The sequence below is a fragment of the Elgaria multicarinata genome, chromosome 3 (genome assembly GCF_023053635.1).
Source record: "Elgaria multicarinata webbii isolate HBS135686 ecotype San Diego chromosome 3, rElgMul1.1.pri, whole genome shotgun sequence".
In the NCBI taxonomy this organism is placed as follows: Eukaryota; Metazoa; Chordata; class Lepidosauria; order Squamata; family Anguidae; genus Elgaria; species Elgaria multicarinata.
The window spans coordinates 25,938,574-25,955,452 of NC_086173.1; the positions used below are offsets into that span (position 1 = coordinate 25,938,574).

Genomic DNA, 16,879 nt, shown 5'->3' on the forward strand with positions numbered 1-16,879 from the left:
TTAGATTTATTTCAGCCCCAATCACAAACAAATGAGTCACATTTCTTTTATAAAAAGTAGTTCAGATTTATTATCCTTTATATAAAAACACATTTAAATATAGCACCAAAAGCAACAGCCTTTAAGTGGACAATTTTTCTTATGAAAACTGTTCCTATGTAGCCATTTTCAAATACAGAAATGCATATTTCCATTTTTTTAAATATGAAATCATCTCTTTCTCCCTTTTTGATATTTTTTATAAACAATATTTATACTTATAAATTATAGGGTAGAAAAAATATAAATATGCTGGGGGAAGTGTATTAAATATAAAAGATTAGTGTAATAATATTAATAACAATAACAAGGCATTTAAATACACAATTGTTGTTCCCAAAGCTCTGGACAGAGGGTAGATCTACATTCTTTTCTCAGTATCAGTAGGGCGTCCCCTCAGTCAGTTATCGTTGCTATAGAAAAGCATGAGATGTGAAGAGCAGTTTGGCTTGTTTCTGTAGTTCTTTTACACAGCTAGGTATTGTCTTCTTCTCACGTATGTGCTGGGAAACTCTGGCCCTGGGGAAGTCATTTGTCACCATCCAGGTCTCAGAACTGGATTTAAAGGCACAGCAAAGTGGACCTTGCTAGACGTCACATTGGGTTGCTTCTTTAGCAGACCCCGGTCAATGACAGACTTCCCCCTCTCCCGCCTGCACATCATGGACCCCTTCAAGCAGGCTTCAAAGAATTTGCTTCGGTCCAGGCTGCCAGGCATTTTCACCTCCAGGTCTTAAGCTCTAGCTGTGCTTTGATGAGACGCCCGTGTGAGCAGTTCAGCTTCATCTCATTTTTTACCGGCTCAGAAATTGCAGATTGATCTCCTTCTCGGGTACCAACAGGGTGCGTGTCATGGGTCTCACAGTGTCCCCTTCTTGTTCTGGCTTCACTTCAAAATGCATCAGGATCTTTAAAAGAGAAAGAGAGACCCATTAGCAGCTTAAAAAAAAAAACATTTATAGCCTGCCTTTTTTCCACTTTCAGGGAACCCCAGGAGGCTCCTGGTACTTTCTGGTGGTTTTTTTGTTTGTTTGTTTATTTATTTTGAGGGAATGCTGGGGGCAAAGCCTTAAACACTGGGTTGGATCCAAAATCTGTCCTTCTGAAAGAGAAAGGGACCTTCTGAGAGAGGGAGGGTTCTGCTTGTGGAAGGTCCCTCTGTCCTATTTATTTATTTATTGCATTTATATACCACCCAATAGCCGAAGCTCTCTGGGCGGTTTAAAAAAAATTGGGGGATCTGCCCTCCACCCCACCCCACAGCTAACCCCATTCACTCCAAGCTCTCCTGACTCTCTGTGTAGCATTTCCAGGGCCTGGAGGGGCTGCCCTGGGAAGGAGGGGGCGGAGAAGACCACTTCCGCCAGCGTAGTTCTGGATCCAACTCAGAGGAAGCCGGGCAATTGACTGAAGGAGAACCAACAAAAGATAAAATGGAAGTGCTGGCTTGGGGAGTGGGGAGAAGAGCCAAAGGGACCACATGTCAAATAGGGGGAGGTATTCAGGCAGCTTCTCCAGAGGTGAGCAGAGCGCCAAAAGAAGATCAGCCTGTGTTGAGCTGAAATACATTCGCTTACTGCTGCGGTTCACCCCAGGATTTTAGTCCAAAGAGCCATCCGCTTTATTGTGTGGCTCCCTTTAAGAAGGGCCAGGGTATAGAGCTACAGCAGGCCATTTAGAATCAGCAAATGGGAAGAGGGAGTGATGAGCCAAGGGTCTCTGCACCCTCATAGGAACGTAGGAAGCTGCCTTATACGGAGACAGGCCACTGGTTCATCTAAGCCCAGTATTGTCAGCACTGACCGGCAGCAATGGTTCCCCAAGGTTTCAGGTAGGATTCCTTCCTAGCCCTACCTGGGGGTTGAACCTGGGCAGAGTACCTGCAGGCAAAGGTACCTGCAGGCAAAGTAGCTGCACTACCACTGAGTTATGACCCCCTCCCTTCAACAGCTGGCAGCTCTTGGCCTTCCATTTCAAACAGATCTAGGCAAGAGGTGGTGGAGGTTGAACGTAACCCCTTGCCCGACCAGGCAAGGCAGCTCAACCCACCCTCCTCAGGCATGGCTAGACGAGGGGGGTCGAGGGGGATGATCAGCACTCCAGCGCAAAGGTAGGCAGGGGTTTTTTTTAATAAAAAAAGCCCCAACCTGTTCCCCCCCCCCCGATGGGCACGGAGCACTTGCAGAGCTCCGTCCCTGTGCTCAGTTCTCGGCTCCTCACATTTACTTGCAAGGAGCCAGGACTATACCAGGATGGCTGCCCACACGTCCCGCGGTCTCGGGATCATCCCAGGACTGCGGGGGGAAAGCGAGAAAAATGTGTACGGCCATCTCCCGGGGAAATGCAGTGTTCATCCCTCCCTGCTCCCAGGCTCCTCTGTGCATCATGTGGATGCACAGGGATGATCCCGGGACGATCCCCGGGATATTGCCCCGTCTAGCCATGTCCCTCATCTCAGTCTCTCGGAATAAATTGGTCAGGAAGGAAAAGCCACATTTTCTCCCGCCATCCATTCTTGGTAGAGGGTCTCCTCCATTCCGACACTCACCCTAGCCAGAGCCAGGTACACTTCAAGCTCTGCGATGCGTCGGCCGATGCAGCTGCGCTTGCCGAAGCCAAAGGGGATAGAGGCGTACGGGTGATGCGCCCCGTCTTTGTGCAGCCACCGCTCCGGCTGGAACGAGTTGGGGTTGGAGAAGTACTTCTCATCGCGCGAGGTGGCGTAATGGCAGAGGGTGATTAGGGTCTGAGAGGAGGAGGAGGAGGAGGAGCAGCAGCATGAGAAAAGCAGCCCAGAAACTCAAGTCCAGGTTGCACACATGTGCATGGACACAACCATGCTACTTGACCCACCACTAAAGAAGCAAGGTTTACAGCAGCCTTCCCCAACCTGGGGGTCTCTGGGGGTGCTGGGCTCCAGCACCCAACATCCTCAGTCAGCATGGCTGAGGATGATGGGAGCTGTAGTTCAACACCCCCTGGAGGTGGTTGTTGTCTTACAGCTTCATCGTATCAGCCCACTTCCCACTCTTCCTTCAAGGTCTTCCTCAGTTCCCAGTTCTTGAGCAAAGTCTTCCCTCAACCAGTTGAGCCTCATGTTGCCTGAATATCTACTGCCTTACAATAGTCTTCCTTCCTTCCTTCCTTCCTTCCTTCCTTCTTGGAACCCTTTCCATATGCATCATGCTGCTCAAGATCCCCATGTCCCTGCCATGCAATGCCTGCACATTACAATGCCTGCATATTCCCTTTGCATTGCAATGCAATGCCTGCACATTCCCATGTGCCTGCACATTTTTTAAGGTGCATGCTCCATTCACTTGGGGCCACCAGCCAGGACTGTTTTAGATCTCTCTGGTGCCTTGCACAAATTGAGTTTCCACCCAATACTCCCAGGAAGCTACCCACTAACACACACACACACACACACACACACACACACACACACACACACACACTTCCTACCACTGGCAAACCTGATCTTTGCTCTCATCTCCATTTGCATTCAATTTATGCCATGCTCACCTTTTTGGGGATGAGGTAGTCTCCCACATGGATGTCCCTGTCTGAGATGACACGTGCGTTACCAGGAATCACTGGGTACAATCTGCAGCGGGGGGGGGGGGGGGGGAGAACGGGTAGTGTGTGAATCTAAAGCCATCAGTCCCTCACATGTTGCAAGGTTTGCTCAGCTCCCTAAGCTTGCAGGTTTTACATGCAATGCACATGGGTGCAGGATTCACCATCTGGCTCAGTGGTTATGTTGCTAGAACTGTTGAGATCCAAAGGGATGCATCCAGCTTTCCTGCTTAGGTGCACACCTGGTGGGCAACACATGTCCAGTGGGCCACACATGGTCTGCCATGGCTGTTGGTCCCAGCCAGTGCTAAAACCACCGCTGCTGCTGAAATCACAGTGGTTTTGCTGTGGAAGCATGCACTTAGATTCCCAGCAGAATCAGGGTCTTGACAGCCCACTGAACAGCTGCTTAGTGGGCCTGGTTTCCTAGCAGAATTCCTGTAATCTCAGCAGAGGAGGTGGCAGTAGCAATGGCGGGGACTGGGATTTATGTGGGCACATAAATTCCCAGCAGAAGAGCTATGATTTTGGTGTCAGTATTGCTAGGGTGACCATATGAAAAGGAGGACAGGGCTCCTGTATCTTTAACAGTTGCATAGAAAAGGGAATTTCAGCAGGTGTCGTTTGTATGCATGCAGCACCTGGTGAAATTCCCTCTTCATCACAACAGTTAAAGCTGCAGGAGCTATACCAGAGTGACCAGATACAAAAGAGGGCAGGGCTCCTGCAGGTTTAACTGTTGCGATGAAGAGGGAATTTCCCCAGGTGCTGCGTGCATACAAAGGACACCTGCTGAAATTCCCTTTTCTACGCCACTGTTAAAGATACAGGAGTCCTGTCCTCCTTTTCATATGGTCACCCTAGTCAGTATTCTGGAAGGGAACAGCGCGGCCCTCAGGACTCCAAGGTGGAACCCACCTTCTGCCCTGAAAGGCAGCATAGCAGTCCTCTGAGCAAGCATAGACCTGATCACATTTGCTGTTTCTGCCAGCTGCATCAACAGGGGACACCCCCAGGTTTTGCCCTCCCATCCACCTGGGAAAGGCTGCTCACCTTAGTGCCTCCTTCACCACGGCCTTCAGCAGAGGCATCTGAGCCACGTCAGCTGCGGTTGGGATGAGGTTGTCCTTCATCACGCCCGTAATCTCCTTGTGGAGGGCCGCTTGCACCTGCGGGTGACGGGACAACTCATACAGGCTCCAGGACAAGGTGCTTGAGATCTGCAGGGATACAGACAGGGTGGGTTAATCACTAGGATTAAAGTAGGTCCCCGATCAGATCAGGGGCTTTACTGTACAGTAGCAGGCCGCACACAAGCCGTTCTTCCTCTTCCACACGGAAGAGGAGTTAAAACTAAGATGGATAAATTCTCATCCTGTCCATCACATTATGCAAGTTCAAGAGTAGTAGAGCCAAGCTCATGCCCCAAGACCAGAAAGGTACTTTGCGTATGCACAGAGGCACTCATGTAAAACACAACAACGCACAACTGCTTCACATATTCCAGGGCTACGCATTGGCATGGAAAGTAAGTTCCAGGCTCAGATTAAGCCCTGCTTATCTCTGTATGATTGCCCTCCTGTGAGGGCAGTAGAGAAGGGAAGGAGATATGGAGGCCAAAGAGGAAACATCCCAGAGTATCCTGGAGAATATGGTCTCCGTGACTCTTCACCTAAGAAAGGGTTATCAGAGCCTGTCTCCATCGCCCATAGGAAAGCCAAGCACACCACCCAACCCGCTAACAGTGTCTACGTAGTTTTTCCTGCCTGGTTTATGGGAATGTCGTGGCCCAGTGGTAGAGCACACGCTTTGCATGCGGAAGGTCCCAGGTTCGACCCCCGGCATCTCCAGGTAGGGCTGAGAAAATCCTTGCCTGAAACCCGAGAGAGCCACTTTCGGGTAGGGCCAAAATATTGGGCTAGATGGACTGTGGGTCTGACTCAGTATACGGCAGCTTCTCACAGACTTATTTCAGCCCGTGTCCAATGGCACAAGGCTTCTACAAGCAGGAAAGGCATCCTACCCACTCTGCAGGAAACACTTTGCCCCAAGGGAGTCCAGAAGGCTTACCGTGTCCACGCCGGCCAGCAAGAGCTCCGTCACATTCCCATAGATGGATTTCATGGACAGTTTCTCCTGCGCCAGGTAGTAAGTGAGGTATTTCCCTTCCACCTTCTCCCCCCGTGAGACTCTTTCGGAAACCTCCGCCATCCGCTTGTCAATGTGTCCTTTGGCTGGAAAGGAATTGGCAAGAGATGAGCATATGTCCCCCTGGGAGTGCCATCATGCAACATATCCCACTGCACCAATTGCTGCTTGCTTAAAATCCGTTTCAGCAGGGGAAAGGCAGTTTGAGCATAAGTGGTAGGCATTCCTTCATTCTAGGTAATTGTACTGCCCTTCAGTCAAATTTTCGGGGCACTGTTAGCTAGACAGGAGGACTATGCTCTTCAGGAGGACGAGTTGAAACCCAAAGCTGATGACAGCAAGGGGACTAAAAAGCTGCAGATTCATGGTTAAGCCACAAACAGATCCATCAGTAGTCTGATCATCTTAGCTTTTGAAAGAAATAGCAAGTTTCCGGTCCTCATGAGGATAGCCTTTTTTGTTCTTGTTTTTAAATGGCAAGTGTCTTCTAATAAGGGGTGACTTGGGAGAAATATCCAATGGGTGAGAATTTCACCCCCTGCCACTTTTCTGGGTAGTAGCTTCAACACTCAGGATTTCCCTGCCCAAAACTGTCAATTTAAACCTGAGCCTATCAATATCTAGAATTGTTGTAAGAACTTTTTTTTTTTTTTTACAAAGCACTGGTGTATAATTAATAGTAAATGTTGCAGATGGATTTATTGGGCTCACTGATTAATAATATCATATCCCCCCCTCTCTATCAAACAGTTTATTGTGTTAGATGTAAATCATTCTGAGAAGCACATGGAATCAAGCAGGATATATACATGGATTCTAGAATAATAGAAGAGGATGTGTGTTTGTCTGTCAGCACCCAAACCATGAAACCTAGCCACCTGAAACTCAACATGCATACTAGAAGGACCCTAAGTGAGTGCACCTCAGGGTTATTTGGTTTTTAAAATGTATTGTTTAAGTTTAATGAATTTTAATCTGTCCGGGTATTTGAAACGTACAGTACCACCTTCGGTCACTAGGTGGTAGATCTCTGTAACCAGCACATAGCTTTGCAGTTGATACAATTTGAAGCCTAGAGGGAGAGTCCCAAGGGGCAGAGTTATACAGCTCCCTCCTCCATTTCCTCAGGGAAACGGAGTGGACAGACCTCTCCCTTGAGGGGGGGGCTCCATGGCAGGAGCTACACCTATGGCTTCCAGCAGGCTTTGTTGTATCAAACTAAGGACTATTCTAACTCATGCAAAACCAGGTCTGTCCGCTTGTTTAAAATAATATTCTAGATCCTACGATAGAAAAATTGTGCACTTTCTTGGGAGAGGGTGGGAAAACAACCCAAACACGTGTTCATTACAACCAGAGTGGAATGCAACAATTAAATATATCTATGCAAAATGTGCTTGGTGGGCCATAAAGATTCCAAAAGGTGTTTTTTTTAAAAGCCTTTGCGATTGGCCAGATTGCACATGAAAGACGATTGACGAGCTTCAGCAAAAGTACTCACCAAACGCAAACATATAGTCCCAGGATTCACAGAACTTCTGCCATGGCTTAGGAAAGATTTGGTGCAGGAACTTGGGCATTGCCATCGTGAGCAGCGTCATGGAGAACATGGAATTGATGGAGTTAATGAAGGCTTCCGTTTCCTTTGGGACTTGGGGCTCCAGGCAACCAATGCGGGATTCAAAGAGGACTGAAGAGATGCCTAGAAGAACCCAAGCCATAAAGAATTAGAGCCAATGAAGTCAATAGAAGAGATGCTGTCGGTCTTGGCTCCCTTGCCCAATCATGTGAATGTGACTTCTAGGGGGGAAATGGACTTTTTATCCCAGTGACCATCTCCTACAGCAGCCTTCCCATATCTGGTGCCCATCAGGTGTATTTGACTCCAAACCCCATCAGCCCCAACCAACATGGCCAATGGTCAGGAATGCTGGGAGCTGTAGGCCAAAACATCTAAAGGACATCAGGTTGGGAAAGGCTCACCTGAAATTCTGAAGTTAACAGCTTCTTTGGCCATTTTCTAACATGGCGGGAAAATCGATATAAATAAGCATCACTTTTTCAAAAATTAGATTTGAGCACCACAAGCCAGCCTTGTGAATTCTTCATACACACATGTCTAGATTACAAGTCACCGTGTCCTGGGGGGTAGGGTCAACCAGCTGTTGACCAGATAACCCCAAACCAGGCCCATCACACTGACCACCACAGTTACAGCATCAAGAATGGAGAGGCAGCTCCACCCTTCCATGAATTAACCCAGCCATCTCCAATCAGGTGTCCTCCAGATGTTTTCAACTACAATTCCCAGAAACCTCAGCCAACATGGTCAGTGATTAAGGATGATGGGACTTGTAGGCCCAAACATTTGGAGGGCACCAACTGGGGGAATGCTGAGTTAAGCCATTTATCTTTGGAGCGGGGCGGGGTGGAGTTTTCAGGAGCTGCAGATACCAATCAATCCTTACCTTCCAATCCGAACTTGTAGAACTCGTCGGCCACGTCCTTGACCACGTGCTGCTCGTGGAGGTTCCGCTGGTGCTGCAGCTTGCGGACCAGATCCCCCACCACGTCATTCAGGGTGCCAGTGTAGGACTCCACCTCCTTGGGCTTCAACATGTGCTTTCCTAGGATGCTGCGGATTTGCTGCCACTCCTCGCCTTCTCTGTAGAGTGGAGAGAGGCCTCTGTTAGTTCTCTGGGCAAGAGAAGTGCCCAAATCCACACATAGACAAAACTAGGAGAAAATCCTTCCATTTCAAAACGGGTACACAGAGAGCCAAGTCATCAGCTTTGGGTTTCAAGGCATTTCCCCTGTACCAGGATGAATAACATCCACTTGTCATCATAAGCAGATCTTTACAGGGCACCCGCGATAGACTGAACACTGTTGAGAGAGATCACAGCTGTAAGAAATCTGCCTGTTGCTCTTCTTATTATTACTCACATCCGGTGCCTAGACAGCGGAAGCAGCCGCCCAGCGGGTGAGAAGACTCTCACCGGGGAAGTCCTGAATCATAAATGGCTCTGTACCTCGAAACAATTCCTCACTCCCTGGGGTTGGTCAGCTTTCTTGCGCAAGCTCAGGCAGGACCCTGCTGTTCTTGCATGACACACTTCCAGGAAACAGGCACGCGAGTGAGGAACAGGAAGGTGTCGAAATATGGGGGGGGGGGCTTCCTCCTGTTTACCTCGGAAGGGGGGGTCTATTAATCATCCTATGAGATGCAAGCTCAGCATTCAGAGCAGAAATCTCCCAAGGAAGGAAAACAAAGTGCCTCAAAGATGGCCTGGTGTGTGTATGTGTGTGGGGGGGATTCTTCTTCAATATCTTCCCTGCTCTTTGCCTGTCTCCACTCAATCATAGCAAAGCACCAGAAACTCTGGATTACTTTTACTCATTTCTCCAAGACACCTTTCCTGCCCTACGGGGTGACATTAAACCGGGGCGCAGAACCTCAATCTCAGGGGTCAAGGCTAGATCTGCAGTACTGCTTTATAGCAGAACCGAAATGCACTGATAACTATTGAGACACAGGACACATTCCATTAGGGTGACCCTATGAAAAGGAGGTCAGGGCTCCTGTAACTTGTATAGAAAAGGGAATTTCAGCAGGTGTCATTTGCATGCATGCAGCACCCTGTGAAATCCCCTCTTCATCACCACAGTTAAAGCTGCAGGAGTCCTGCCCTATTTTGTGTCTGGTCATTCTTATACAGCTTCGACAACTTCTCACACTACAGAACATCCCACCCACTTCAGACAGACCGCACCAACAAAAGGTTTTCAGGATCTCTCCCTAAATGACTGTCATATGCCCCCACCCTGACATCTGAAGGAGATCTTCTTGAAAAGCTTCTAAGAGCTACTAGAGGGAGCTGCTGCATAGGCGATCAGCCCAGGATAGTTGGGGCGGGGGCAGGATGACTTGGGTCATTGTATAAAAATTGTTAGAGAATTTTCTACAATTCTGAACCGGCAGCTTTTGCCTCAAGGTGCTTCCAGACAAGGATGTCAATTATTATTATATTATTATATTTATTTGTATCCCGCCTTTTGCCCAATGCTGGGCCTCAAGGCGGCCTTACAAAGTTTAAAATATACATGGGGGGGGGGGGGCGGGAGGGAAACAAACCCATAAACAATTAAAAAAATACACAACAAAATTATAAGACATTAACATAGATGGAGGACTGGATTATTCTCCAAAGGCCTGCTTGAACAAAAAAGTTTTAGCCTGCTTCCGAAAGCCCATCAAGGAGGGAGCCAGCCTAGCTCCCCCGGGAAGAGTTCCAGAGCACCGGAGCAGCCACCGAGAAGGCCCTCTCCCATGTTCCCACCAAGTGTGCCTGTGAAGAAGGTGGGACTGAAAGAAGGGCTTCTCCAGAAGATCTCAAAGCACGAGCAGGCTCATAAGGGAGAATACGTTCTTTCAGTCAATGCACAGCTTCTTTCCAGCAACGTCTTCCATTTGTAACCCTCCCGTGCTTTCCCACCCGTAGGAAAACAGCGGAGACTTACGCAGTCAGCAGCCCGTAGGCATGGCCCCGGCACACCCGATAATCCTTCCAGGAGGAGAGCTCGGAGCGGATGGGCTGTTTGCCTTCCTGCCTCAGCACCTGCTCAATCAGGCTGGGATCTGCAACGTGGACGGTGAGGATGGGCCCAAAGCTGGCCTTCCACACTGGGCCATACTTGGCTTTGCCTTCAATCTAAGATATAGCAGACGGGGAGGAAAAATGATGTAGACAATATACCATAGCAGCGAAAAGATCAACACACAACCTACAAAAGATCATACGAACATTTCTCAAACTATCCAATGGCAAAAGGACGTCAAGCAATATTACAGAGAAAATGCTACCCAATGTCTATTTAGCACTATGAAAATAATTGGCATTAGAATAACAGTACAACAAAATTAGCAGCTGGATCCTTTTCTGCTTTAGAGCGGTCGTGAAGAGCACTGATAACTGTTGGAGCATGGGACGCATTCCATATACCACTTTTTTTTAGTGCTACTTCCTGCTTTTTACTCCATGTTTATAATGATTTGACACAAGGTGTAGATCTAGCCAGAGGCATGGAGAAAGGCAGAACTGTGATACAAGAATTGCCCACAGACAACTTTGTATAGGGTGACCCTATGAAAAGGAGGACAGGGCTCCTGAATCTTTAACAGTTGTATTGAAAAGGGAATTTCAGCTGGTGTCATTTGTAGATATGCAGCAGCTGGTGAAAGTTCCTCTTGATCACAACCGGTAAAGCTGCAGGAGCTATAATAGAATGAGAGCAGAGCTCCTGCAGCTTTAACAGTTATGATGAAAAGGAGATTTCACCAGGTGCTGCATGCCTATGAATGACAGCTGCTGAAATTCCCTTTTTGACACAAGTATTAAAGATACAGGAGCCCTGTCCTTTCCATATGGTCACCCTAACTTTGCAGGGTGGTCCTTGCCCTCTACCCCTACTCTCACAGAGCAGTGGCTCTCTGGCCAAAACCATTCGGCCAACTATGGCAGTATGGAGGAGCAGCTAACATTTGTTGACTTAACCATAGACTTGTGTTTCAGTGATGTAATCACTGAAAAGCAGGTGTCTTTTCTAGGGTGGTGAGGGAAGGAGAATTGGTGTTGCAAGAATGCCACATCATAGAAAGTACTATGAGAAATCTTACTCTGTCATCCTCCATAAACCACTGTCATAACTTTGGGGCATCACATGATATACTAGATCCATCCTTTTATGTAAAGGCTTCCCATGTAGTGCTGAAGGCAGATAGGAGTGGCTAAATTAGTGAATCACTGTATTCATTAGGTTTGGGAGAAGCAAGTTTTAGACAGTCACACTTGATACCAGTCCAAAGAGGTATTTGTGTGTCTGCGGAGTTACGTTTCAGCAAACAAAAACAAAACCCTTTAATTTATAATGTATATTTTTATATGCAAATTATGCTATACAAGCTTTACCATGCCCAAACTCACAAGAGATCACAGTTTAGCTAAAGTTAAGCACTTTTAAGTCCCGTGGATATCAGTGGGAGAGACTGAATGCATGTGCTTTAATCTCCCATTGAAATCAATGGGACTGGAGCTCGCATAGGGTTTTAACTTTACTTGGGTGTAACTAAGCCTTATTAATGCCATGGGACTTACTTCTGGGTAAAGCTGCACAAGCTCAAGCTGCACAAGTGGTTACTTTGGCTGAAAAATGTCTTGTGTCCTTCTCCGGGTTTTATAGATTATGGTTGAGAGATAGCTTTGCTAATAAAGGCCATTCAGCATGTTCAAGGCTGGGGCAAGATTTGAACCCTGCTCCCATGGGTCCACACCTGTTTTTGAATTATTAGATGGCGGAGGATCAGGGTGCTTCTTATGGTTTAGATTAGAACTGGATCTGGATCACTTGGTTTGACTCATGTTTAAAAAGGATCTGTACTGTATCTTCAGGGAAAGAGAGAAATGATCCAGTAACTCCTCTCTACCCCCCACCCCAACCCAGGACGTTGCATTCTAATTAGCAATAATTACATATGCCAAACAAAAAATGTTTATATAATCTTAAATTTAGTGGTATTAAATGTTAACCTCTATGATAAATAATTCTGAAAAGTAATTAAAGGTTTATTATGTCAGTATCCATAACGTTATTTTACTTTATAATAGGACAGGGCACAAGGAGACTGGCAATTATGGCCCAGGCATGGATTAACTCAATGGTGTGCAGCTCAGTCCCATGTCAGGTTTACTCAGAAGTAAATCCCAGTATGTGCTTATCAGTTGTGCTTATTCCCATGCAACCAAATCTAGGATTACAGACTATGCTACTTTCTCTCCCAGCCACAATTCCCCCATCTGTAAACAGTATTTTCATGCTGAGTGTGTTATCTATAAAGATTTGTATCATTGTATTATGCACAATAATTGAATAACTAAAAGTTTGTTGTTGTTTAAAAACGTAAATATATGGTGGATGGCAAGCACATTTTGGAAGTAAAAGGCACTGCAATTCATTTTACTAAGTTAACTTGTCAATGATGCATCTGATTTTTATGCAATGCTAATTTTTAGGACATGTCTGAACCACAGAAGGCATTATGCAAAACCTTTAACAAAGATGTTACGAAAACTAGATTGCACTCCATTTGTCATGCTTGTTAAATATATGCCATTGAAACAAGAATTATGGGTGCAATGCTCCTATTTATACACATCCCTCAGAAGTATGAGCTTTAAAACACGTGTACAGTATTTAATGGCACAGTTGGTTTTCACTGTAAGGTAAAAGTCACTTCATTCAGCTTCGAGAGTTGGGTCAAACTGCTACAGAATTCTGTAGACAAGCAAGAAAAGGAATAATATATGTACTCTCCATTAAATAGTTTTTTACAAGCCTGGTTGCAGACAAGCAGTGTGCATCACCAGTTTTAAGGCCACCTGAAGAAGGATCTTTGCAACTCACTGTATACTCCTTGCAAGGCATATGTTTAAACTGCATAAACAAATAACTGAAAGATACTGTGTATATTGAGGAAACCTGAGTTTGTGCTTTTGGAATTAAATTTCTGTTGGCAGCTCCCGTTGATTATATATCAGCCAGGATTTCAAGCAAATACCATTTTGGAAGGATTCCTCAGTGTGTCTTATGGGAATCTCCTGGTACTTTTAAACCATTGGCCTTTACACTGGGGTTGTCTTTCACCTGAACCTTAATAATGCAAAGTACCCAATTATTACACCACATTCTCATGCAAAGATGGCTACAAAGATGGCTGCTTTTCTTTTTCTCCATCACATAATTATGTGATGGAGAAAAGGAAAATCATTGTCCCATCCACTTAGTAAAATGTGAATGAAAGATATGAAGGACAGCCGTAGACAAGTCATTGGACATGATTCAGAAAACCTCAAGTGCAATTCTGCTGATGAAATAGGTATTGGCTATTTCTTCCTTCCCACTGAAGACTCTTTAAACGTTGTGTCCCCACCCTCCCACGCCAACCTGCAACTTTGGCTGGTCAAGACTAGAGGCTGGCAGGAAATCAAGAGAAGTCAGAGACACCTGATTGCTCAAGGAGATGAAACATCCACTTACAAAAGAGGCTTTCTGGGTCCTGTCCATTATAGCCTCACTCACCCATGTGTAAAAGAGGAACAATACCCACCAATTTCACTAAGGGTGCTTCCAAAGAAGGCTTTTATTGTACAATTGCCCTGCCTCCTTCCCTGAATTTTATGGGAGACCAGACAATGCCATCTTCTGCTTGGAAAGCTCCTGTGCTTTCCCACTACTTCTGCTTCTTCTGATTGTTTATTTTTCTTTCCACACACACAAAATTCATTAAGGTGGAAAAGGTGGAATAGTTGTACAATGTCTTTTAATTAGCATCACTAGGAGCCACCTGTCTATATCACCTAAAAGTCAACATGAGACTGGAATGCTTTATATTGGATCAAGCTGGACATCAGGAAAAACTTCCTGACTATTAGAGCAGTACGACAATGGAACCAGTTACCTAAGGAGGTTGTGGGCTCTCCCACACTAGAGGCATTCAAAGAGGCAGCTGGACAACCATCTGTCAGGTATGCTTTAAGGTGGATTCCTGCATTTAGCAGGGGGTTGGACTCAATGGCCCTATAGGCCCCTTCCAACTCTACTATTCTATGATTCTATTATTCTAAGTTTAGTATATGAAGTTTGCCAGTTTCAAAGAAGTTCGACAGATGAAGAGTTCTGTGAAAGTCAGAAGCTTGCATAATTCTATACCACCATAGCCTGATTTGCAGGACACTAAAACAAACAAACACAACCCCATGAACCCCCTGCCCCCCCAAAAGCGGTGTATCCCCTATCCTTTGAGACCAAACACAGACAATCTCCAAATTTTAGCCAACATAGATATGACGGGTTTTCAAGTCTTAGAGAAAGAAGTGAACAATTCTAAGGAACCATTCCTGCCCTAAACATTATGTGATCCCATACCAATCAGATGGTAATGGGGCAGATCTTGTGCACCCCTCACCCTGCAGAGAACAATGAATAATAATAATAATAATAATAATAATAATAATAATAATAATTTTAACAAAATTATTATACCTGGAGTTCATGCAATCTTGATAGCCCCTTTTTGCAGAAAAGGTCAGTGAAGAAACTGAGGGCGGAGGGTCCTGGCATCTCTTCCAGGGTCTTATGGGTTTTAATAACCCTCTCCTTGAGGACAGGAGATTCTGCCCAGATCTCGGGAAAGCATCGTGCCACCCAAGATGCTCTGTTGGCTAGCTTGAGTGTCTGAGGCATCTTGGCTCTGGAAACTGCCTGAATGAATACTTGGATACCTGGATGTGGACAGCGAAGTTCTGTAAGTGGAGCATCTTTGGACGCCTTTTTATTTATTCTTGATCGCAGCACATGGGAGCCTCACCCCCTTGCCTATGGCTCATTAACAGTCCCCGCCCCCAGCGTCACCCTTCTCTTATGCAAATAGCGTTCCCTTCTCCAATCAGTGCGGTCCCCGAAGGCGCTGTGGTCCGTCTCGTCTCGTGCGGATTGTGCAAGAAACTAGCCGCGCAATTATTCCATGCGGGCAGGAGGGGGCGTCTGAACCCTTTCCCAACGAGCCCCAGAGCCGGAGGGTTCTGCTCCTCCAGGATTTCAGGATGTTGTTCCTGGAAGAACTGTCGAGGAGGAGAGGAACAGCGCTGAGCGCTTTGCTCATATAATGCTGCTGCATCCATCTACTGCCAGGGCCGGTGCCAGACTATTTTGCGCCCTAGGCAAGGTGAGCTACTTGCACACAAGCACACACCCCAAATTGCGCAGAAGTCCGAACCGTGTGCGCCGAGTGGAGAGCTGGGACTGGCTCACTTCGATTTGGGACCGAGCCGTCTGGAATTCACCGGGACTTACTTCCATGCGAACGCAACCCGCTATGCAGCCTGGCGTCCCAATGCCCTACTGCACAAGATTGCAGCCTCCCAATTCGGATTCATTTCATCTGGAATAACGACTCATCCCGTGGCACCAGTGGAGGCAGGTGCTCCAATTTCGGTTGGACTGGGGAGGGGGGGATCTACACTACTGCTTTAAAATGCTTTAAAGCACTTTGAAAACGTTTTGACAACTGTATATGCAGTGTGTCCTGGGGCCCAACAGTTGTCAAAACTGTTATAAAGCGCTATAAAAGAGTAGTGTAGATCCTGCCTGGGTTTCAGCCAGGAACAGCCAGAACTCTAAAGGAGCTATTCATGGTACAGCATATATTTGGGGACAGGTTTCAGCCCCTTGGATAGCTCCTTTAGCGTACTAGCTGGTTCTGACTGAAACCTTTCAGCCCCACCTAAATCAGAGCCACCAGCCTCCACTGCTTGGGCGTAAGCCTCCGCCTAAACCTGTATAGGTCAGACCCAGCTGCACGTGGGTGTTAAAAATAACCCAATTGAAGAGAGGAACACAGAGATACATCTAGTGAAATCAGCGGACGCAATAACGATGACAATCAAGTGGAAACTCCAGATAATAAAACATTCACCAATAATAAAATCATGCATCACTGACAGTAACGTATTTGAGCATTACGATCATTGAACTACAGTATTTACAATATTTATATTCCATATTTCCACCCCATCATCAATTATGATTCTATAGCACCAGTGTGTGTGGAACTGCATCGAATAAAGCGTTCAGAGGAAAATGTCCGCAGGAGGGCTACAAAGACGGCAGTGAGAGGACTGGGAAGCAAGTCTCATGAGGAGAGGTTGAAAGAGTTGAGAATGTTTAGCCTGGTGGAGAGAAGATTAAACATTTGGAAGGCTGTCGCCTAAGCTCAGTGGTGGATAGAAGGGAGATCTCTGGGTCATTTGCAATAGAGGGGGAAGGATTGCTGCTTTCCAATTGTTTTAACAGCAGCACCAGCAGCACCAGCAATAAAATGACGCCTTCCACGCCACCAATTATACTGCTGAAAGGAAAGTTTGAGTGTCAGGGGTGCAACCAGGAGTGGATTTTTGTGTAGAAGAACTGTGAACTGCCCTATTCAGTTTTAGTATGCACAACAAATTTCTGGCCTCAAGGGTCTTTAATTCTAAGTATGTGTCTTTTGCACTAGTAA

General features: G+C 46.4%; 1 protein-coding gene across 1 annotated transcript; it reads right to left on the reverse strand.

The window, feature by feature from the left end:
• Positions 1 to 833: 833 nt before the first annotated feature.
• LOC134396597 (25-hydroxyvitamin D-1 alpha hydroxylase, mitochondrial) lies at positions 834 to 15,072 on the reverse strand. The gene is made up of 9 exons (XM_063123121.1): positions 14,866 to 15,072; positions 10,288 to 10,478; positions 8,235 to 8,431; positions 7,268 to 7,468; positions 5,689 to 5,852; positions 4,672 to 4,838; positions 3,565 to 3,646; positions 2,588 to 2,785; positions 834 to 947 (listed from the first exon to the last, which is right to left on the reverse strand). The coding sequence occupies exons 1-9, from the start codon at positions 15,064 to 15,066 to the stop codon at positions 834 to 836; spliced, it is 1,515 nt and encodes a 504-aa protein (XP_062979191.1). The 5' UTR covers positions 15,067 to 15,072.
• Between the last annotated feature and the right edge of the window lie 1,807 nt (positions 15,073 to 16,879).

What these genes read in the sequence shown, in the direction of transcription:
- LOC134396597 (XM_063123121.1), bottom strand. Translation starts at nt 15,066, where the DNA reads ATGCCTCAGACACTCAAGCTAGCCAACAGAGCATCTTGGGTGGCACGA. An exon ending in CTACAAGTTCGGATTGGAAG is followed by an intron (nt 7,469 to 8,234) that starts GTAAGGATTGAT and finishes GGGTTCTTCTAG; the next exon opens with GCATCTCTTCAGTCCTCTTT. An exon ending in GGACTATATGTTTGCGTTTG is followed by an intron (nt 5,853 to 7,267) that starts GTGAGTACTTTT and finishes ATTCCTTTCCAG; the next exon opens with CCAAAGGACACATTGACAAG.